The sequence below is a fragment of the Tenrec ecaudatus genome, chromosome 12, assembly GCF_050624435.1.
Source record: "Tenrec ecaudatus isolate mTenEca1 chromosome 12, mTenEca1.hap1, whole genome shotgun sequence".
Taxonomy (NCBI): Eukaryota; Metazoa; Chordata; class Mammalia; order Afrosoricida; family Tenrecidae; genus Tenrec; species Tenrec ecaudatus.
Window position 1 is genome coordinate 78,582,657 of NC_134541.1, and position 15,851 is coordinate 78,598,507.

The following is a 15,851-nucleotide window of genomic DNA, read 5'->3' on the forward strand; positions in this document are numbered from 1 at the left end:
TGTGGCGAAGCACCACACTATATTCCACAGTAGTTGTATAGGGTTACAAGTGTACTATTCAGCAGTGAATGAGGGTTCCAATCTCTCCAGATCCTCTCTAACATTTGTAATTTTGTATTATTGTTTGTTTCTTTAATTTGCTGGTGTGAAGTGGTATCTCATTGTTGTCTTGATTTGTATCTCTCCGATGATGAGTGATCGTGAGTATTTCTTCATGTTTCTTGGCCCCTAAATAGTTTCTTTGGTGTACTCTGTCCTATGCCCATTTCCCACTAGATCACTCATCTTGTTGAGGTGTTTTGTTTTGTTTTACAGATTTTAGTGATTTGTCATAGGGGAAATTTTAATAAATACTTCTTAGATTACAACTTAACTCAGGATTGAATTTCCAGGTTTGAAGCCTTAAGATCATAATCTTATGGGGCAGCCTAGTAACAAATTGGCTCATAAAACAATATCACCCATGAGTACTGTGTTCCTTTGAAACCAAGTGGTCAGTAGTTACTTTAAAACAAAGATGAAAAAAAAACAAAAAAAGAAAAAGAAAATGATTAGGGCAAAGAATGTACAGATGTGTTTTATACAATTGATGTATGTGTATGTATGGATTGTGATAAGAGTTATATGAGCCCCTAATAAAATGTTTTTTAATAATTAAAAAAAAACAAAGATGAAATGGCAAGGAAGCAGGGAAACTAGATTACTGAAAATGGGACAACCAAAACAGAAAAATGCAAACTATGTGAAGATTGCAGCCAACGTCACTGAACAACTTGTGGAAATTGTTGAATGGGCACGGACACTGACATGCAAGCAGTCAACAAAAGCATAGTACACTCACTCCAAACGTATTGACATGGTTTGTTCTCAAAGAACATGTAGTCATGCACAAATTGGCATTATGTGAAAGTGAAACATGACTATATCAGATCACAAAAGGAGGGTGACAGCATCATTACACAACTGCGAAAGTACATCATTATCTAACTGTCAAACCACTAAGAATCAACCCCGCCAAGTTGACATATACCCTTAACTATCACAGCCAGCCCTCCACTTGTCTAGCACTTGCATTTGTCACTGCCAGACACTTGTCACTAATGTGCAAAATATATGAGATAGTCACTGGTCACTGTTGTCAGGAATGCAAAATATTGGATAAGAGCCTTCTTCTTGTTCATCCCTGGCTTTACAGGCAAGAATAAGAAATGAGCAAGCGGGCTGACATAAGCAGGAAGCCAAGTGGGGGTCTGAAAGTGGCCTGAAGGGGCAGGGCAGGAGTGAAAGAGTAGGCAAGCTCCTAAAGGCTGGCAAAGAGAGAGGCCAAGCAGGCTTACCCACCCAGAGCAGGCAGCAGGCCGAGAACTGTCAGGGTCTCTGCCCACAGTGGGCAGCAGAGTTCAGTAGGCAGCACATGACCAGTCCCTGAGAGCTCCATGGTGGTAGGGAAGGGGACCCCACTCTAACCCTCAAATCTGCATCATTGATGTCCCAATGGATGGTGAGTAACTGGGCTGGGGAGAGAGGCATGACATCTGATTTCTGCATAATGCTAATTGTGCATAAGGACCTGGTCTTTTGAACCTAGATAAAACATTGAGGAATGGTGTAAAATATTGTTTTAAATCAAAACACATTTCTCACATCTGCTTAGGCTCTAATTCCCAGACAGTCTCAAAAGTAAACTCCATGTTTAAAACTTAAGGCCGAAGAGAATATATTGGATTGGATACACATTTCTGTTAACTGGAAAGGTTTTGAGAGGGATTCCAGCTCAGGAATAGCTTTTTAACCTAAGAAGTAAGCAGTCCAAAAACCACGGGTCTGAAATCTAGCACTTATGGGAGGAGCAAATACCGGCTTTGGAGCACTGACTGACTTAACACTTGCAAGACATGAAAACCTGCTAGGTTATTTGGTCTTTATCCATTCAGTGCCTCTTCTGTGAAATGGGAGTTGTGCTTTCAGAGAGCTTCTGATTTCAGGAGTAACACTGCACCCAGTCTCTGGTTGGCCATTTTATTCCTATTCATAATGGATTTCTGATGCGCTCTGCAGTCTGCAGCATGATGTGTGTTTGCTTGCCTCCTCTTCTCCTCCAGCAGGTATTGGACTGTCCTTGACAGAGAAAGAAATGAGAAAAACACCAAATAATGGGAACCTGAAGATGGCATACCCTCTGGGGCTGTTTGTGTGCCTGTTCATTTATGTTGCCTACATCAAGTGGCACTGGGCCTCTGCCACCCAGGCCTTCTTCAGCATCACTGAGGTGGCTGCAGGGTCGCACAGAAACCAGCAAGTCCACAGCCCCAGTGGGACGTCAGGGCATGACCAGGAGGTCTTCTACGGAATCATGTTCGATGCAGGGAGCACTGGAACCCGCATACACATCTTCCAGTTTGCCCAGAAACCTAGAGGTATCCTTAAACAGAAAGCCTTGGCCTTGGCTTCCAGGCCCATGCCATGGTCTGCACTTCTTTCCCCTAAAAGATGGCGGTTTCTTGAGGGGTGGTCTGGACTTCTTGCTCTGGAATCAGCTAGTTCCTGGTTGGAAAAGAATTTTCCTAAAGAGAAACTGGCTGGTGTGGAATGGGGCTCAGGGTTATTCTGCTTCATACTAGGGATCTGGTGACAACAACATAAGGGCAGTCGGAGTACCTGGAGATGTTTAGTGGCCTGTGTCCTCCCAGTGTACTGTAAGGCAGGTCAGTGTCAGACTGTGACTTAATACAAAGGTCATGTCTAGTGAGTTGAGGCGAGAAATAACCCCAGATATGACAGATCGGGTTAGTATTTCAAAACGTCAAATGAAAAGACAAGAACAGGAGCCTAGATTGGGAGGCAGGGTTGCACCTACGTGCCCTGTTGAACAGTGAATGGGATATCAGCATTAGAGAGACAGATTGGACTGAATCTCTGTCCAGATGGATTCCACGTGAGGACAGGGTACTCTGGCAGGAGTTGAGAATGGGCACCGAGTGTTAGCCCCAGCCACTGCCCAGCCCTCAGCACTTGGGCAAATGCTGCTGTCCTTTCCTCCTCCCCTGAGCTCATGCCATTCCCATTGTTGCTCTCATGCCTTGCAGTGCTGGCATTGGCCCCTCCTTGGCCAGGCATGTCACATTACAGCATTGTGGGTGACCCTTTACCCAAACAGGCCCAGAATCCTCTCTGCAAATCTCTCACCTAAACTCTCACTCATTGTTCCTCTTGAGCATATGCCATCCTGACAAACACTGAGATCTAGACACTTAGCCCTGGTGGTGTAGTGGGTTATTCCTAGGCTTGTTAACCCCAAGGTCAGCAGTTTAAAACCACTACTACAATGAGTTACAGTGTGAGAAAGCCACAAATGTGGCTATACCCTGTCCTCCAGTGTCACTGGGAAGAGGAATTGACTCCAAAGCAGTGAGTGTGACTCTCAGCACCTTTCTCTGAAGCTATTGTAGCATATTTATTCATTTCTAAATTAATAGGATGCACTTTTTAAAACTTACTACAATAGTTTAATAAGATGCCCTGGTTGCATCCTGGGATATTGTGCTCCTGATCATAAGGTTGCTGGTTCAAACCCACCTGCTGATCTGAAGGAGAAAAATGAGGTTGTCTGGTTCCCATAAAGATTTATAGGCTCATGAATGAATTTTGAGCTCACCCTTAATCATAAGCCCTAATATAAGAACAACTTGTTCTTAATGTGGCTTTGCTCAATACTGACCCTCATGAAGGGATCACTGAAGATACTGGTGGTATAGCAAAGTGTGGTGAAGAAATCAGATGGTGTCCAGAAAGAATAGCATCTGGAGTCTCAAAGGTTTACTTAAAACAAGTAGACATCTAAGTTGAGTGTCAGCTAAATCCACATGGAAGGGGCATATCAGCTCATGTGATACAAATATGGTTAATAAAATCCAAGATCAGATGAGGGAATTATACTAGCTTAAATTCTGAACACCTGGTTTGGAGTAGGCTATGGATGACAGTGAAAGCCCAAAATCCATTTGCAGAGTCCCCACCTGGCTTAAGTCTCCATTGAATATTCTTGGTCCATTGCCCAAGGATGTGAACAGTCTTTTCCTCAGAGTGCATTTTAAAGTAGATTACTGCAGATACAACTTAAAACTAAACTCATTGCCACTGAGTTGATTCCAACTGTGCTAACCGTAGTCAGCAGTTGAAAACTACTAGCCTTCCGTGGTAAAAAGATAAGACTTTCTGCTCTCATGAAGAGGTACAGTCTTGGAAACCTACAGAGGCAGTTCTCTGTGCTATAGGTTGCTATGGGACTATAGATAAATGAAAGATTGAGCATTATACCATTTGTTTTCCCATTGGACCGATTTTTAACTTGTTTCAGTTCTTATAATTTTCTGCTTTCTTTCAGATTAATGTTTTTCTGGGTTTTATTTAGGTGTTGGTAGTTTTTTTGTTTGGTTTTTCTTTTTGGTTGGGGGTGGTTTTGGGGTATGATTTTCTTTATATGAAATCCAGAATAGATAAATCTGGAAAGATAGCAACTGGATTAATAGTTAATTAAGGTTATGGCAGGATAGGTTGTAGGGAGATGGAGAGCTAATGATAATTGATACAGGAATGAAGGAAATACTTGAAAATTATTTGCACAGTTTAAAAGTATATATTTAAAGCATTGAGTTGTATGGTACATGAATTATGTCAATAAATTTGTTAAAATATTTTGTATTCTCAGAAACCCCAAAAACAATTCTACCCTGTCCTATAAGGTCACTATGAATCAGAATTGATGCAATGCCATGGGATAATAGTTAATATTTCAGTGCCATGCTGACTTCAGTAATGGATTTGAAGCTAAGGGTAAGGTAGTACGTGTCAGCTTGCAATGAGATTTATCACTTTTCCATTAATTGATTTACTCACTTTAATAGATATAACATTTACATGGCTCAAAACGAAAATAGAGAAAGATGTCCAGGGTCCATCCTACCCATATTTGCCCATACTTTATTCCTCTTTTGTAGGTGAAGAAATGCTGTCACCATGATTAGCTTCTTGGATGTCTTGGCAGAGGTGTTTCTCATATACATATAATATTTTCTCCTCCTTTTTTTAAATCCAACTGGTGTGTTAGTCTGGGTAGACTTAGAAACAAATCCAGAGAGACTCGTATGTGTATAAGAAAAAACTTTATATACAAGAGTAGTTAAATATTGAGAAAATATCCCAGTCCAGACCAAGTCTATAAGTCCAATATTAGCTCATTTGTCCGATACCAATCAATAAAGTCCTCTTCAGACTCATGAAACACATGTAATGACACTGAGTGCAGGAAGATCACAGGTCAGTGGGTGGGAAGTCTTGTGGATCCAGTGGTGTTATAAGCATCTCAGCACTGGCAGGGGTCTCCACTTGGCTTCTCTGGCTCCAGAGGTCTGGCTCCATCTGCCTCTTTCCATGTGTCTTCTCCACAGGGATGTCTTAGAGGGAATGAGCTGAGAGAGAGAGAGAGAGACTCCCACCTCCAAAAAGGAAATACAGGAGTTGCCAGAATCCTCAGGAGAAGGCCATGCCCACACAGAGGCTTCATTGGCTATATCCTGATTGACAGTCTAGACTCCACTCTATACTCTTAATCCTCAGATTGACACCAGATTATGTAATTACCACAACCAGTAACACACTTCTACAATCAACTACCGTTTTCCACTCATCAGTGATAACGTGCTTATTACTGGGAAAATTTGTCAGATGTGGGAGTGTTTCTTGGAAAACAGAAGCATGTCAGTCTTGTTTTGATTAAAAGTGGCTCTAATAGTCTAGAGTGGAGCACTGTTGGTGTGGCAGTTGGTCATTGGGCTGCTAACCATAAGGTCAGCAGTTTGAAACTACCAGCCACTCCCAGGGAGAAAGATGAGCTTTCTATTCCCGTGAAAAAGTTCAGCCTGGGAAACGCACAGCGGCAGTTCTACCCTGTCCTATCAGTGCACGTTGATAGTGAGCTCAGTGTGTTGGTGTTATAGTTTAGAAGCACACAGCTGTGGTGCACACAGCATCATTGACTGTTTATAAAAATATTCCACAGTTTTATCTCTGGAGAAAAAAATCTTTACCAGAAGTTGTTTGTGCCTTGATTTCGTTCTAGTCTGGGTTGCCTTTCTCTGTCTCTGTCGGTGCTAAGGCCCCAGGATGCCTCAGCAGACCTTTCGCTGCGGTGTGCACAGGCACCCGGATTGCTAGTGGTGCAACACATGCCATTTTTAACAAGGAAGGAAAAAAAACGAACCTCCGTAGACGGTAGCCATCCCAAAATGGAGGACATGATTTTCATATTTGCAATGTGCAAGTTTTTACCTGCTCCTCCATTTGTTCAATTGACAAGTATTAACTGGGAAAGCGGAACACTCTCAGTGGGTACAGTTTGTTTTATGTAAATTATACTTAAAAAAAACTGATTGAAAAAAAGGTTCTGGCAAAACACTGAAGATGACAGAGAAGGCAAATTGTCTGAAGACGCCCCGTGCAACCAGAAAGAAAAGGAAGGGACCCTATTCATTCATCAGAAGGGTGATTGGCTTGATGTTGTCAGAGCCTGTCTTTAAATGTGTGCATTCCTGCAGAGACGCCTTAAGGGAAAATTGCAGTTGTTGTTTCTAAAAATGTTTTCTCCGTAGAAACTCCCACCTTGCTCCATGAAACCTTCCGTGCACTGGAGCCAGGTCTGTCTGCATATGCTGATGACATCGAAAAGGTAAACTCACAATGTTCCAATTCCTGTCCTCTATCTGGTGTGCCCTTTATATAGAAACGTACGTTCTCACAGAGTCATCGCTGAGTGTGCTGTCAGGGCTCTTACATGGACACGTGGACAGCAGGGCTTGTGCTGGGGAATGGGCGGACTGACTGCCACTGTCCCACCAGCCTCTCCCAGAAGAAGAACAGCTACAAACTGACTAATCCCCACCAAAAGCATTTAAAAATGGAGGTCATTTAAATTGACTTTGTTTTGAGAGTTAATTTTGCATAACATATTGTGGGGACCAGCCTCCACAACCAAGTAAGTCCTAGGGGGCAGTTGTGTACTTGAAGGGTAAATTAAAGAAACATCAGAAAAGGTATGCAAGGGCTCACCTCTTCCAGGACGACCGGAACCAGAGAGTAGATGCAAATGTATTCTCTCACAGCTTGTATAATCTCGGCATACAAGCCATGTCGTACACATACCTCACAGGAGGGGGTTTTTAGAGGCATACACCTAACAGGAAGGGAGTGAGCTAGGGGTGTACACATGACAGACAAGATGGACTTAGCCTTGGTCCTCTGAGTTGACTTGACCTTAAGTGTCTCTGAGCTCTTCTCCATGGGAACAATTAATGATCCTTATTAGAAGGGGGTGGGCCTTACTTAGGGTAGGGCAGACAATAGGGTCTGATTGCTCTGGATGGCAGACAACCGTCAGGCAGATAGTCTTCAAGCAGTTGACCTTCGAGAGTACAGTAGCCACCCATGTGCCTGCAAGCAGCACTTCATTATTACGGGGGACAATGTGGGGAGCAACTTACTTAGGAGAATGTGCCAGGGAGGCATCTCCAACCCATGAATGGTTGAAGGCCTCTCCATGAAAGTCTCGGCCTCCCAGACTCCTTACAATATGAGCGTAGTGACTTTGTCCACATACTCGCTTCCCGCTTCTCAGTTTCCCACAGTAAAATTTTTAATTTCTTGTGGTAAGATAGACATATCACAAAATGTGCTGTCATAACCAGTTTCAAATGTACAATTTAATAAAACGGTTTACACGGTAAAAGGAATCAAAATGATTCAGGGCATAAATAGACAAAATCCATAAAATTCTCAAATGGACAAGTGGGCAAAGCTGTCTGTCTGGCCAATATGATATCAAAAGCACAAATAGTAAAAGACCAAATAAATAGCTTATGGAACAATCTCCTCCCGAAGGAGCTTATTTGCTGTCCAGGCTTTTGCTGTTAGCTGCACAGCACACCGTGCAAGGCCATGTCCTGAATAATTTTTAGGATAAGTCGCTGGTAGAAGGAATATGTGTTTCCCCTTGGAGAGATGTTGCCAAGTTGCCACATGGCACTGTGCCTACTGGTGTACCAATGACGCCACTCCAGCTCTGTGGCCCACCCCCACACTCATGTAGGGCCCTGTCCCATTGGATCTTGAGCAGATAGCAGGTGAATAATGATTCTCAGTGTGGTATCTACGTGGTTTATCTATCCTAATGCTCCATATTCTGGTGGTCACGGGCAGGTCTCCTTGTTCACTTAGTCCTTGGTCACACCGCTACTATCATTGAGTCGCTGTTTCCTGCCTAGTTGGAAAATAAGACACCTTTAGAAATTAGTAAAGCCAGATGGATGGGGGGCACTAGTAAGCCTGTGTGCCTTGCTCTCACAGAATCCACATTGTCTTTGCAATGTTCACAGAGCACGCAGGGGATTCAGGAATTGCTGGATGTGGCTAAACAAGAAATTCCTTTTGATTTCTGGAAAGTCACCCCTCTGGTCCTCAAGGCAACAGCTGGATTACGCTTGTTACCCGGAGAAAAGGCTCAGAAGTTACTGAAGAAGGTGATGTTACCCATTTTCCCCTGTGAGTGGTCAATAATAACTTAAAGCACTCTGAACATGCAGCTCGTCTCCATGGAGTAAAACAGGCTCCACATGAATTCCTGAAGAAGAAAGCATTACAGGGTGACAGCATTACAGGGTGTGCGTGAGTGGAGCTGTCTTATGACGCTTCAGGCTATTTGACTTTCTTGTATGAATCTGTGTTTTATACTAATAGAACAGCTTTATTTTAAAGTACACTGTGCTTTTTAAGAGCTGACTTCCATTCAGGGACATGATATAAACAGGAACTCCTGTGGTTTCTCTCAAGTTTGTTTGATCTCTCAATGGAAGCTTCTGGTCCTGCCCTTCTGACACCCCAAAATATTGAAGAAGTCTTTGAGCCTTCTGCCCTCCGAGGTGTGGGTCTCATTCCTGGGGCATCTGTTATGGGCCTTGCCTGCGCTGGCCAGTTATGGGCCAGGAACTTCTTCCCATGTCTTTAGCAGGTACTTGGATGAGTAGGGAGTTGGACGAATTGTGCCTAAGCAGAATGATCTTCCTCATCATCTACACTATTTCTAAACCATGCACCTGCTGAATGATGGACTACTACTATACATCTGCCTAAATTAGTCTCTTAAAATCATAGCTTTTCAGCATCTGAGTCAGATGTGGACCAGGAATGCAGTGGGGATGTGCTCTGTGCTGATGTGCACCTGTACAGTGAGACTTGCTGGGAGATAGAGAAGGAGATTCCCCCAGCATCACCTGGAACAGTGCTCACTGCCCTCGGCTCAACCCTGCCAAGGGGTCCCTGGTCCATCAGGAGCATTATCGTCCGTGATGGAGAGTGCACACCAAGTTGTGTCCATGTGCATGGCTTTGGGTCTGTTCTCCACAGAGCAGGACAGCATCCCACTCCAGTCTCCTGGAGCCACCTAGCCTAGAGTGGCCAGGGACTGGGGTGGAAGCTAAAAAAAAGGTCTTTAATCTTGGTCACTTCAGAACACCATCAGACTCCCTTCAGTGACTGTTAATACCTGTTCAAGGCTTCATGTTACTTCAAAAACCAAACTCACAGCCACTGAGTCAAATCTGACTCATATTAGCCCTGTGAACAGAACTGGACTTCCCCCTTTGGTTTTCTGAGGCTATAAACGTTTACGGAAGCAGAGAGCCTCGTCTTTATCCTGCAGAGCATCTTGTAGGTTTGAACTGCTGACTTTGTGGTTAGTAGTCCCACTCATAACCCACAACCCCACCAGGGTTCTTATGATGGTGTAATACTGTTGATTTAAACTCTGTAAGAGTAACTTCGTCTTTCTTTCCATGTATAGGTCAAAGAAGTGTTTAAGGCCTCGCCTTTCCTGGTTATGGAGGACTGTGTCTCCATCATGAACGGAACAGATGAAGGTAGAGTTCCTCAGAGTGTCTTGGTCTGACAAAGGATGGCCCCTGAGACTGATGGAGAGACTGCTCTTTGGTCATACTACCCGGGCTGCCCTCGCTCTCGTTTGATCTTAGAAGCTCAGCAGGGTTGGGCCTGGATAGGACTTGGATTGGAGATGACCCAGGAATACCAGGTGCTGTAGACTTTTTGGAGCCTTGCTGGCACTGTAAGGTAAGCGTTGGGCTGCTAACCATAGGTCAGCAGTTCAAGCCTACCAGCTGCTCCTCAGGAGAAAGTTGAGATTCCCTGCTCCCGGAAAGATTGAAAGCCTCAGAAATCTGATAATAGAGTCACTATGAGTCGGAATGAACTCCGCGGCAGTGGGGATTTGGGTTTTACTCCCAGTCAGATAAGCAGTTGAACAAATGATAGTTAAAGTCCCTGACCCATTCCAATTTACAGCTTAAATGTCTAAAAGGGTCTTTTAGGGGACAGAGCTGCAACTTGACCAATTCTGAACCTGACTCAGGTAACATGTCTGAAAACAAACCACCTTTTCAGTTTTAAGGACATTAAGAGAGGATCCTCGGGGGATGCAGATGAAATGTTGCTGCTGTAATTCTGAGAGACACTTAGGCAGCTCCTCAGTAATCTCTGGCTTTAAATCTGACTTTAACCATTTGTTTGTATTGGAGAAATGGAGCACTACAGCCTTGCTCGCCTCTTCCAGAAGGAGGGAGCTGGGGACAGAACAGGAAGGAGGGCGCCGTTGAGCAGGGTAGTCTCGTTTTAAGCACAATGTCTTCTAGCTGCAGGCTTTGTGAACAAAGTCTTCTGTAGGTGAGGGAGTGGCCCCTTCTCTCTCTGAGCCTGCAGTGCAGCCTGAAAGTAGGCACCGGGACCCCAGATACAGCCAGCAAACAGCCTCAAGATTCAGTGCCTTTCTGTGATCTCTTTCTCTTACAGGTGTCTCCGCCTGGATTACAGTCAACTTCCTGACAGGTGCATGCACCCACCTAACTGTGAGACTGGTCATTCTCAGATGTAGGCATGTGTAGCTTGTGGCAGGGCTTTTTAAGCCTCGCCCCTACCTGCTAAATACCTCTTGGGATCTCACGTTGGGGCTGGTGCCTAGAAGAGGGGGCCTTGTGGATTGGGAAGCCCTCCAGTATGCCTGCTTCACGGCAGAGGAGAGAGAGCCACCAAGAACTAGACATGCCAGAAGTCACTGTCTTTAGAAGACCAGTGATTTTCTTCCCAGTAGAGATTTCAGATCCAGTGCCCATCACAGCCATCAGAGGCACCTCTCTTGGGGTCAGTATTACCCTGTTGCTCTTCAGACCAGCACCACCAGAGCTGTAGCTGCATCTCTGTCTTGTTCCGCTTCCCACGTAGGCCTGTACCCTCTCTCTCGGAAACATTCTCACGTCCACATCTACTACTCATCAACACAGCCGTAGTATGTTAGTATTTTGCTCACCTGTGTTTCAGGCAGTTTGAAATCCCCTGGAAGGAGCAGTGTGGGCATGCTGGACTTGGGTGGAGGATCCACACAGATTACCTTCCTGCCGAGCACTGAGGTAACTGGCCCTCATGACACCCTGCAGGAGTCAGGGCAGGCCTATTTGAGGTACACAGGCTGGGTGGCTGCTCTTGGTGGGATGGCAGGAGCCTGGGCACCAAGTCAAGGCTCTGTGCTGAGTCCCTGGCGTGGCACAGTCCCAGTTCATGTTTGCTGCTTTGGGTTCTAATTTGCCTAGAAAACAAAAAAGGCACAGAAACTGTGATGGGGAAGCATGCACTCACACCTGTTTGGCAGGTGGGCAGGGGTGGGGTGGGGTGGAGGGAATTAGACAGAACCTTTATGCTAGAGCATGAAATACAGACTCTCCTTCCCTAGCAGTGCTCCAGGGCAGGGTGAGGAGACCTGGCTCCATCTGTGCTGCAGAGAGCCCTGCATCTCCTCACCACAGCTGCTCCAAAGGAGAAGCTTCCAGTTAAGGCCACCTGCTCTTTCCTCCCCATTCCATTCCTTGTTTTTAGTAGCAGAGCCCCCTCTGCTCATTGGGTATGTTTTGGAGATGAAAACATGAGCCTTTTCATTTTGATAGTTAGTTTTTACCCCTTTTTCACAGCATGTGACTTTGGAGAAAAGCTAACCTAGTTGACTGTATCTATGAACGCCCTGTCCTTTTAAGTGGATTAAGGGAGTGGGGGACCGTTTTCTTGAGGGAACAGCAGGACGCACAGTGACCCTCCTGTGTTCCCCAGGGCACCCTTCAGCTCTCCCCGGCCAGGTACATCACATCACTGCAGATGTTCAACAGGACCTACCAGCTCTACTCCTACAGGTGTGTTTCATAGCGTGAGGACTAGGCCTGCCCAGCGTGGTGCTCAGTGAGCACTGCCCCCCCATCCCTCACACCCCCGCCCGCTCCACCAGCACACACACACCTATGCCCCTCCGTGGAGAGAAGGAGACTGAAGTGCTGTCACAAGCTGCCTCTCAGGTTCTCCCGCCCAGATCCTTCTAGGCCTTAGAACATTACTTCCTCCCATTCCCTCTCTTCTTTTTCATCCCTCTCTCCCTTTCCTTCTTCCTCCTTCTTCATGCTCCTTTCCTGTCTTCTCTCCTCCCCCTTCCTTCCTCCTGATCTTTTCCACCCTCCGTCTGCTCCCTCCTTCCTTTCTGTCCATCTCCTTTGTTCTCTTCCTCCTCCACCTTATTCCTTCTTCCATTTCAGATTTTCTCAGAGTAACGCTAGTTTGTATTTGTTTGGTTTGTTTTCGTTTATGCTTATTCTCTTCTGCTTTAGGAGGTCAGGAGGGGTCATGCACTAGGCATAGAAGTTTCTGGGCTATCTCATTTATTTATTTATTTTAATTAAAAGATTATTTAAGTGGATACTTCTACAACTCTTGTTACAATCCACACATCGCTTGCATCAGGCATGTTTGTACATGTTGCCTTCATTCTTTTCTAGACAGTTACTTTCTATTGAGCCCTTGGGATCAGTTCCTATTTTTTTTAGAGCTGTCTCTTTTATACACAGCACCTTACATGTTTTTTTTCCATGAAGGTGCAAGCGCCATACAGAAGAGGCCATGTCTATTTTACTTCCTATAGTGTCCCAGCTCCTAGCTGAGCTATTCCAAAGCACGCCCCCATCTGGTGAAAAAATTAATTTAATTCCTTCAACCCTGCAAAGAAACAGGAAGGCTTGATAAGTACCTTGTCCCCAGCATACAGACACCCTCCTTTCCCCACTCACTCTGCTCTCAGGCCGGGTAAATCATTGAAGACGAGATCATACCAGTGCTCAGTGCCCATGAAATCGTGCAAACTCTTCCTTCACCGTCCTTTGTTCCCACAGCTACCTGGGGCTTGGACTGATGTCGGCCCGACTCTTGCTCTTGGGAGGTGTGGAAGGCCAGCCTGGTAAGTGCGGGGTATGTGAAGAGGCCATGCTCATGACGTCAGCTTCCACTGTCAGCAGGAGGGTGAGCCCTTCCCTGGAGACACTTTTGAAACCCTGTGCAGGAGGCTATTCGGAGCCTAAGTAACAGTGTTCAGTAGCCCCTGTATTGGAATTAACTTGTACGTGAGGTTCTTCTTCGCAGCGCACTTTGCCATCAGTTCTTACTGTGTGAAGGGCCGCGCAGTCACCCTGCCCTTAATTTGACTTGGGCGGAGTGGTGGCCGGTGAAGTTGTTACGAAGAATAGTTTGCTCTTCTGATGGATCTCACTGAGGGAAAAAGTCTGTTCTTGGTTAAGCCCCCAGGTGACTTCCCCAAGGTGCGGTGACTTGCTCCTACAGAGCATGCGCTCTAAGTCTGGCCCAAAAGCCCGAACTCTTTTGCTGTTGTTAGGTGCCGTTGGGTTGCTTCCCATAGCGAAGCTTCGCACAACGGAGCAAAACACCGCCTGGTCCTGCCCCGTCCTCACAATTGTTCCGATGCTCGAGCCCATTGTGGGAGCCACTGCGTCCGTCCCTCTCTTTGAGGCTCTTCCTCCTTTTTGCTGTTCCTCTACCAAACCTGATGTCCTCCTCCAGGGATTGCTCTCTCTTGACAAGATGCCCCAAGTATGTAAGACGAAGTCTTGCCATCCTTGCCTCTAGGGAGCATTCTCACCATACTTCTTCCTAGACAGATCTGTTTGTCCTTTTGGCAGTCCATGGTATTTTCTATATATTTTTTGCCAGCAGCACAATTCAAATGCATCAAATCTTCAGTCTTCCTTTTGCATTGTTCAACTTTCACGTGCATATTAGGCCATTGAAAAGACCATGGCTTGAGTCAGGCACACCTTCGTCCTAAAGTAACATCCTTGCTCTCAACACTTGAAAGCGGCCTTGTGCAGCAGATTTACCTAATGCAATGCATCTTTTGATTGCTTGATCGCTGCTCCCATGAACATTGATTACGGATCAAAGAAAGATAAAACCATTGACAATTTCAATTTTTCCCCATTTAGCATGTTTCCTATTGGTCCGGTTGTGAGGATTTGGGACTTCTTACACTGAGTTGTCATCCACACTGAAGGCTGCAATCCTTGATCTTCACCGGCAGGTGCTTCAAGTCCTCTCACTTTCAGCAAGCAAGGTTATGCCATCACATGGTAGGTTGTTAAGAAGCCTTCTTCCAATCCTGATGCCACATCCTTCTGCATATAAGCCAGTTTCTCTGATGATTTGCTCAGCGTACAGGTTGACTAAGTATGATGAGAGGATACCACCCTGATGCCTGCCTTTCCTGATTTCAAACCATGCGGTGTCCCCTTGTTCTGTTCACACAACTGCCTCTTGATCCGTGCACAAGTTCACCTGAGCACAGAGAAATGTGCTGAGATTCCCATTCTTCTCAAGGCAGTCCGCAGTTTGTCATGAGCCACACAGTCAAACGCCTTTGCACAGTCAATGAAACACAAGTAAACGTCTTTCTGGTGTTCTCTCCTTTCAGCCAAGATCCAGTTGACGTCAGCAATGATAGCCCTTGTTCCATGTCCTCTTCTGAATCTGGTCTGAATGTCTGACCGCCCCCTCTTAATGTCCTGCTGCAACCATTGTTGGTTGATCCTGAGCAACATTTTACTTGCATGTGTTGTCAATGATTTTGTTCCATAATTTGCTGATTCTGTTGGTCACCTTTCTTCAGAATGGGTACAACTATGGATCTCTTCCAGTCAGTTGGCCAAGTAGTCATCTTTCAAATTTCCTGGCATAGATGAGTGCTTCCGGTGCTTCAATAGCTTGTTAAAACATTCCATTGGTCTTCCATCAATTCCTGGAGCCTTGTTTTTGGCTAATGTTTTCAGTGCAGCTTGAACTTCTTCCTTCAGCACCATTGTTTCTTGCTCATGCACTACCTCCTGAAATGGTTGAATGTCAACTAATTCTTTGTGGTACAGTGATTCTGTGTGTTCTTTCAAACTTCTTTTGCTGCTTCCTGCATCATTCAATATTTTGCCCATAGACTCTTTCAATATTGCAACTCGAGGCTTGAATTTTTTCTTGCATTCTTTTAATTTAAGATATGCTGAGAGTGTATACTGCTTTTTGGTTTTTTAACCAAACAACCGTAACTCCAAGGCCCCACAACTCTCCTTTAGTCAAAGTGGTTAGGTTGACTGACATAGGAAATTCCCTTCCATAAGAGTAGCAGGGATGTGCTTTCTTGTCAAGCCATACATGAAAGGACTATGAACAGCTCTCTGCCTAAGGAGATAAGCCTCCCTGTTCATTCTCTGGTGTTTCAGAGCAAATCACTCTAAGCTTCATGGATGAGACTGCAAACTGAAGTCATTTTATGACCTTTGATCCCTGGGTTCTGCTGCGCATCTGTGTCGGTGCTGTCTGTGGCTCATCACCTGTAGTCAGGACTGCTGCAGCCAGGGCTGGGCACTCCA

At 45.2% G+C, this 15,851-nt stretch overlaps 1 protein-coding gene across 7 annotated transcripts in view; it reads left to right on the forward strand.

The window, feature by feature from the left end:
• Positions 1 to 15,851, forward strand: part of ENTPD6 (ectonucleoside triphosphate diphosphohydrolase 6) — a 32,572-nt gene that overhangs the window by 4,639 nt on the left and 12,082 nt on the right. For 5 of the 7 annotated variants that reach the window (XM_075564179.1, XM_075564183.1, XM_075564185.1 and 2 more), the window contains exons 2-9: positions 2,106 to 2,417; positions 6,648 to 6,724; positions 8,427 to 8,570; positions 9,890 to 9,965; positions 10,909 to 10,944; positions 11,434 to 11,522; positions 12,214 to 12,293; positions 13,317 to 13,381. In XM_075564179.1, coding sequence (XP_075420294.1) covers positions 2,135 to 2,417; positions 6,648 to 6,724; positions 8,427 to 8,570; positions 9,890 to 9,965; positions 10,909 to 10,944; positions 11,434 to 11,522; positions 12,214 to 12,293; positions 13,317 to 13,381 — 850 coding nt within the window. In that variant the 5' untranslated portion in view covers positions 2,106 to 2,134. Of the gene's footprint in view, positions 1 to 2,102; positions 2,418 to 6,647; positions 6,725 to 8,426; positions 8,571 to 9,889; positions 9,966 to 10,908; positions 10,945 to 11,433; positions 11,523 to 12,213; positions 12,294 to 13,316; positions 13,382 to 15,851 lie in introns of all 7 variants that reach the window. The other 2 variants (XM_075564180.1, XM_075564182.1) reach the window with 1 other exon arrangement.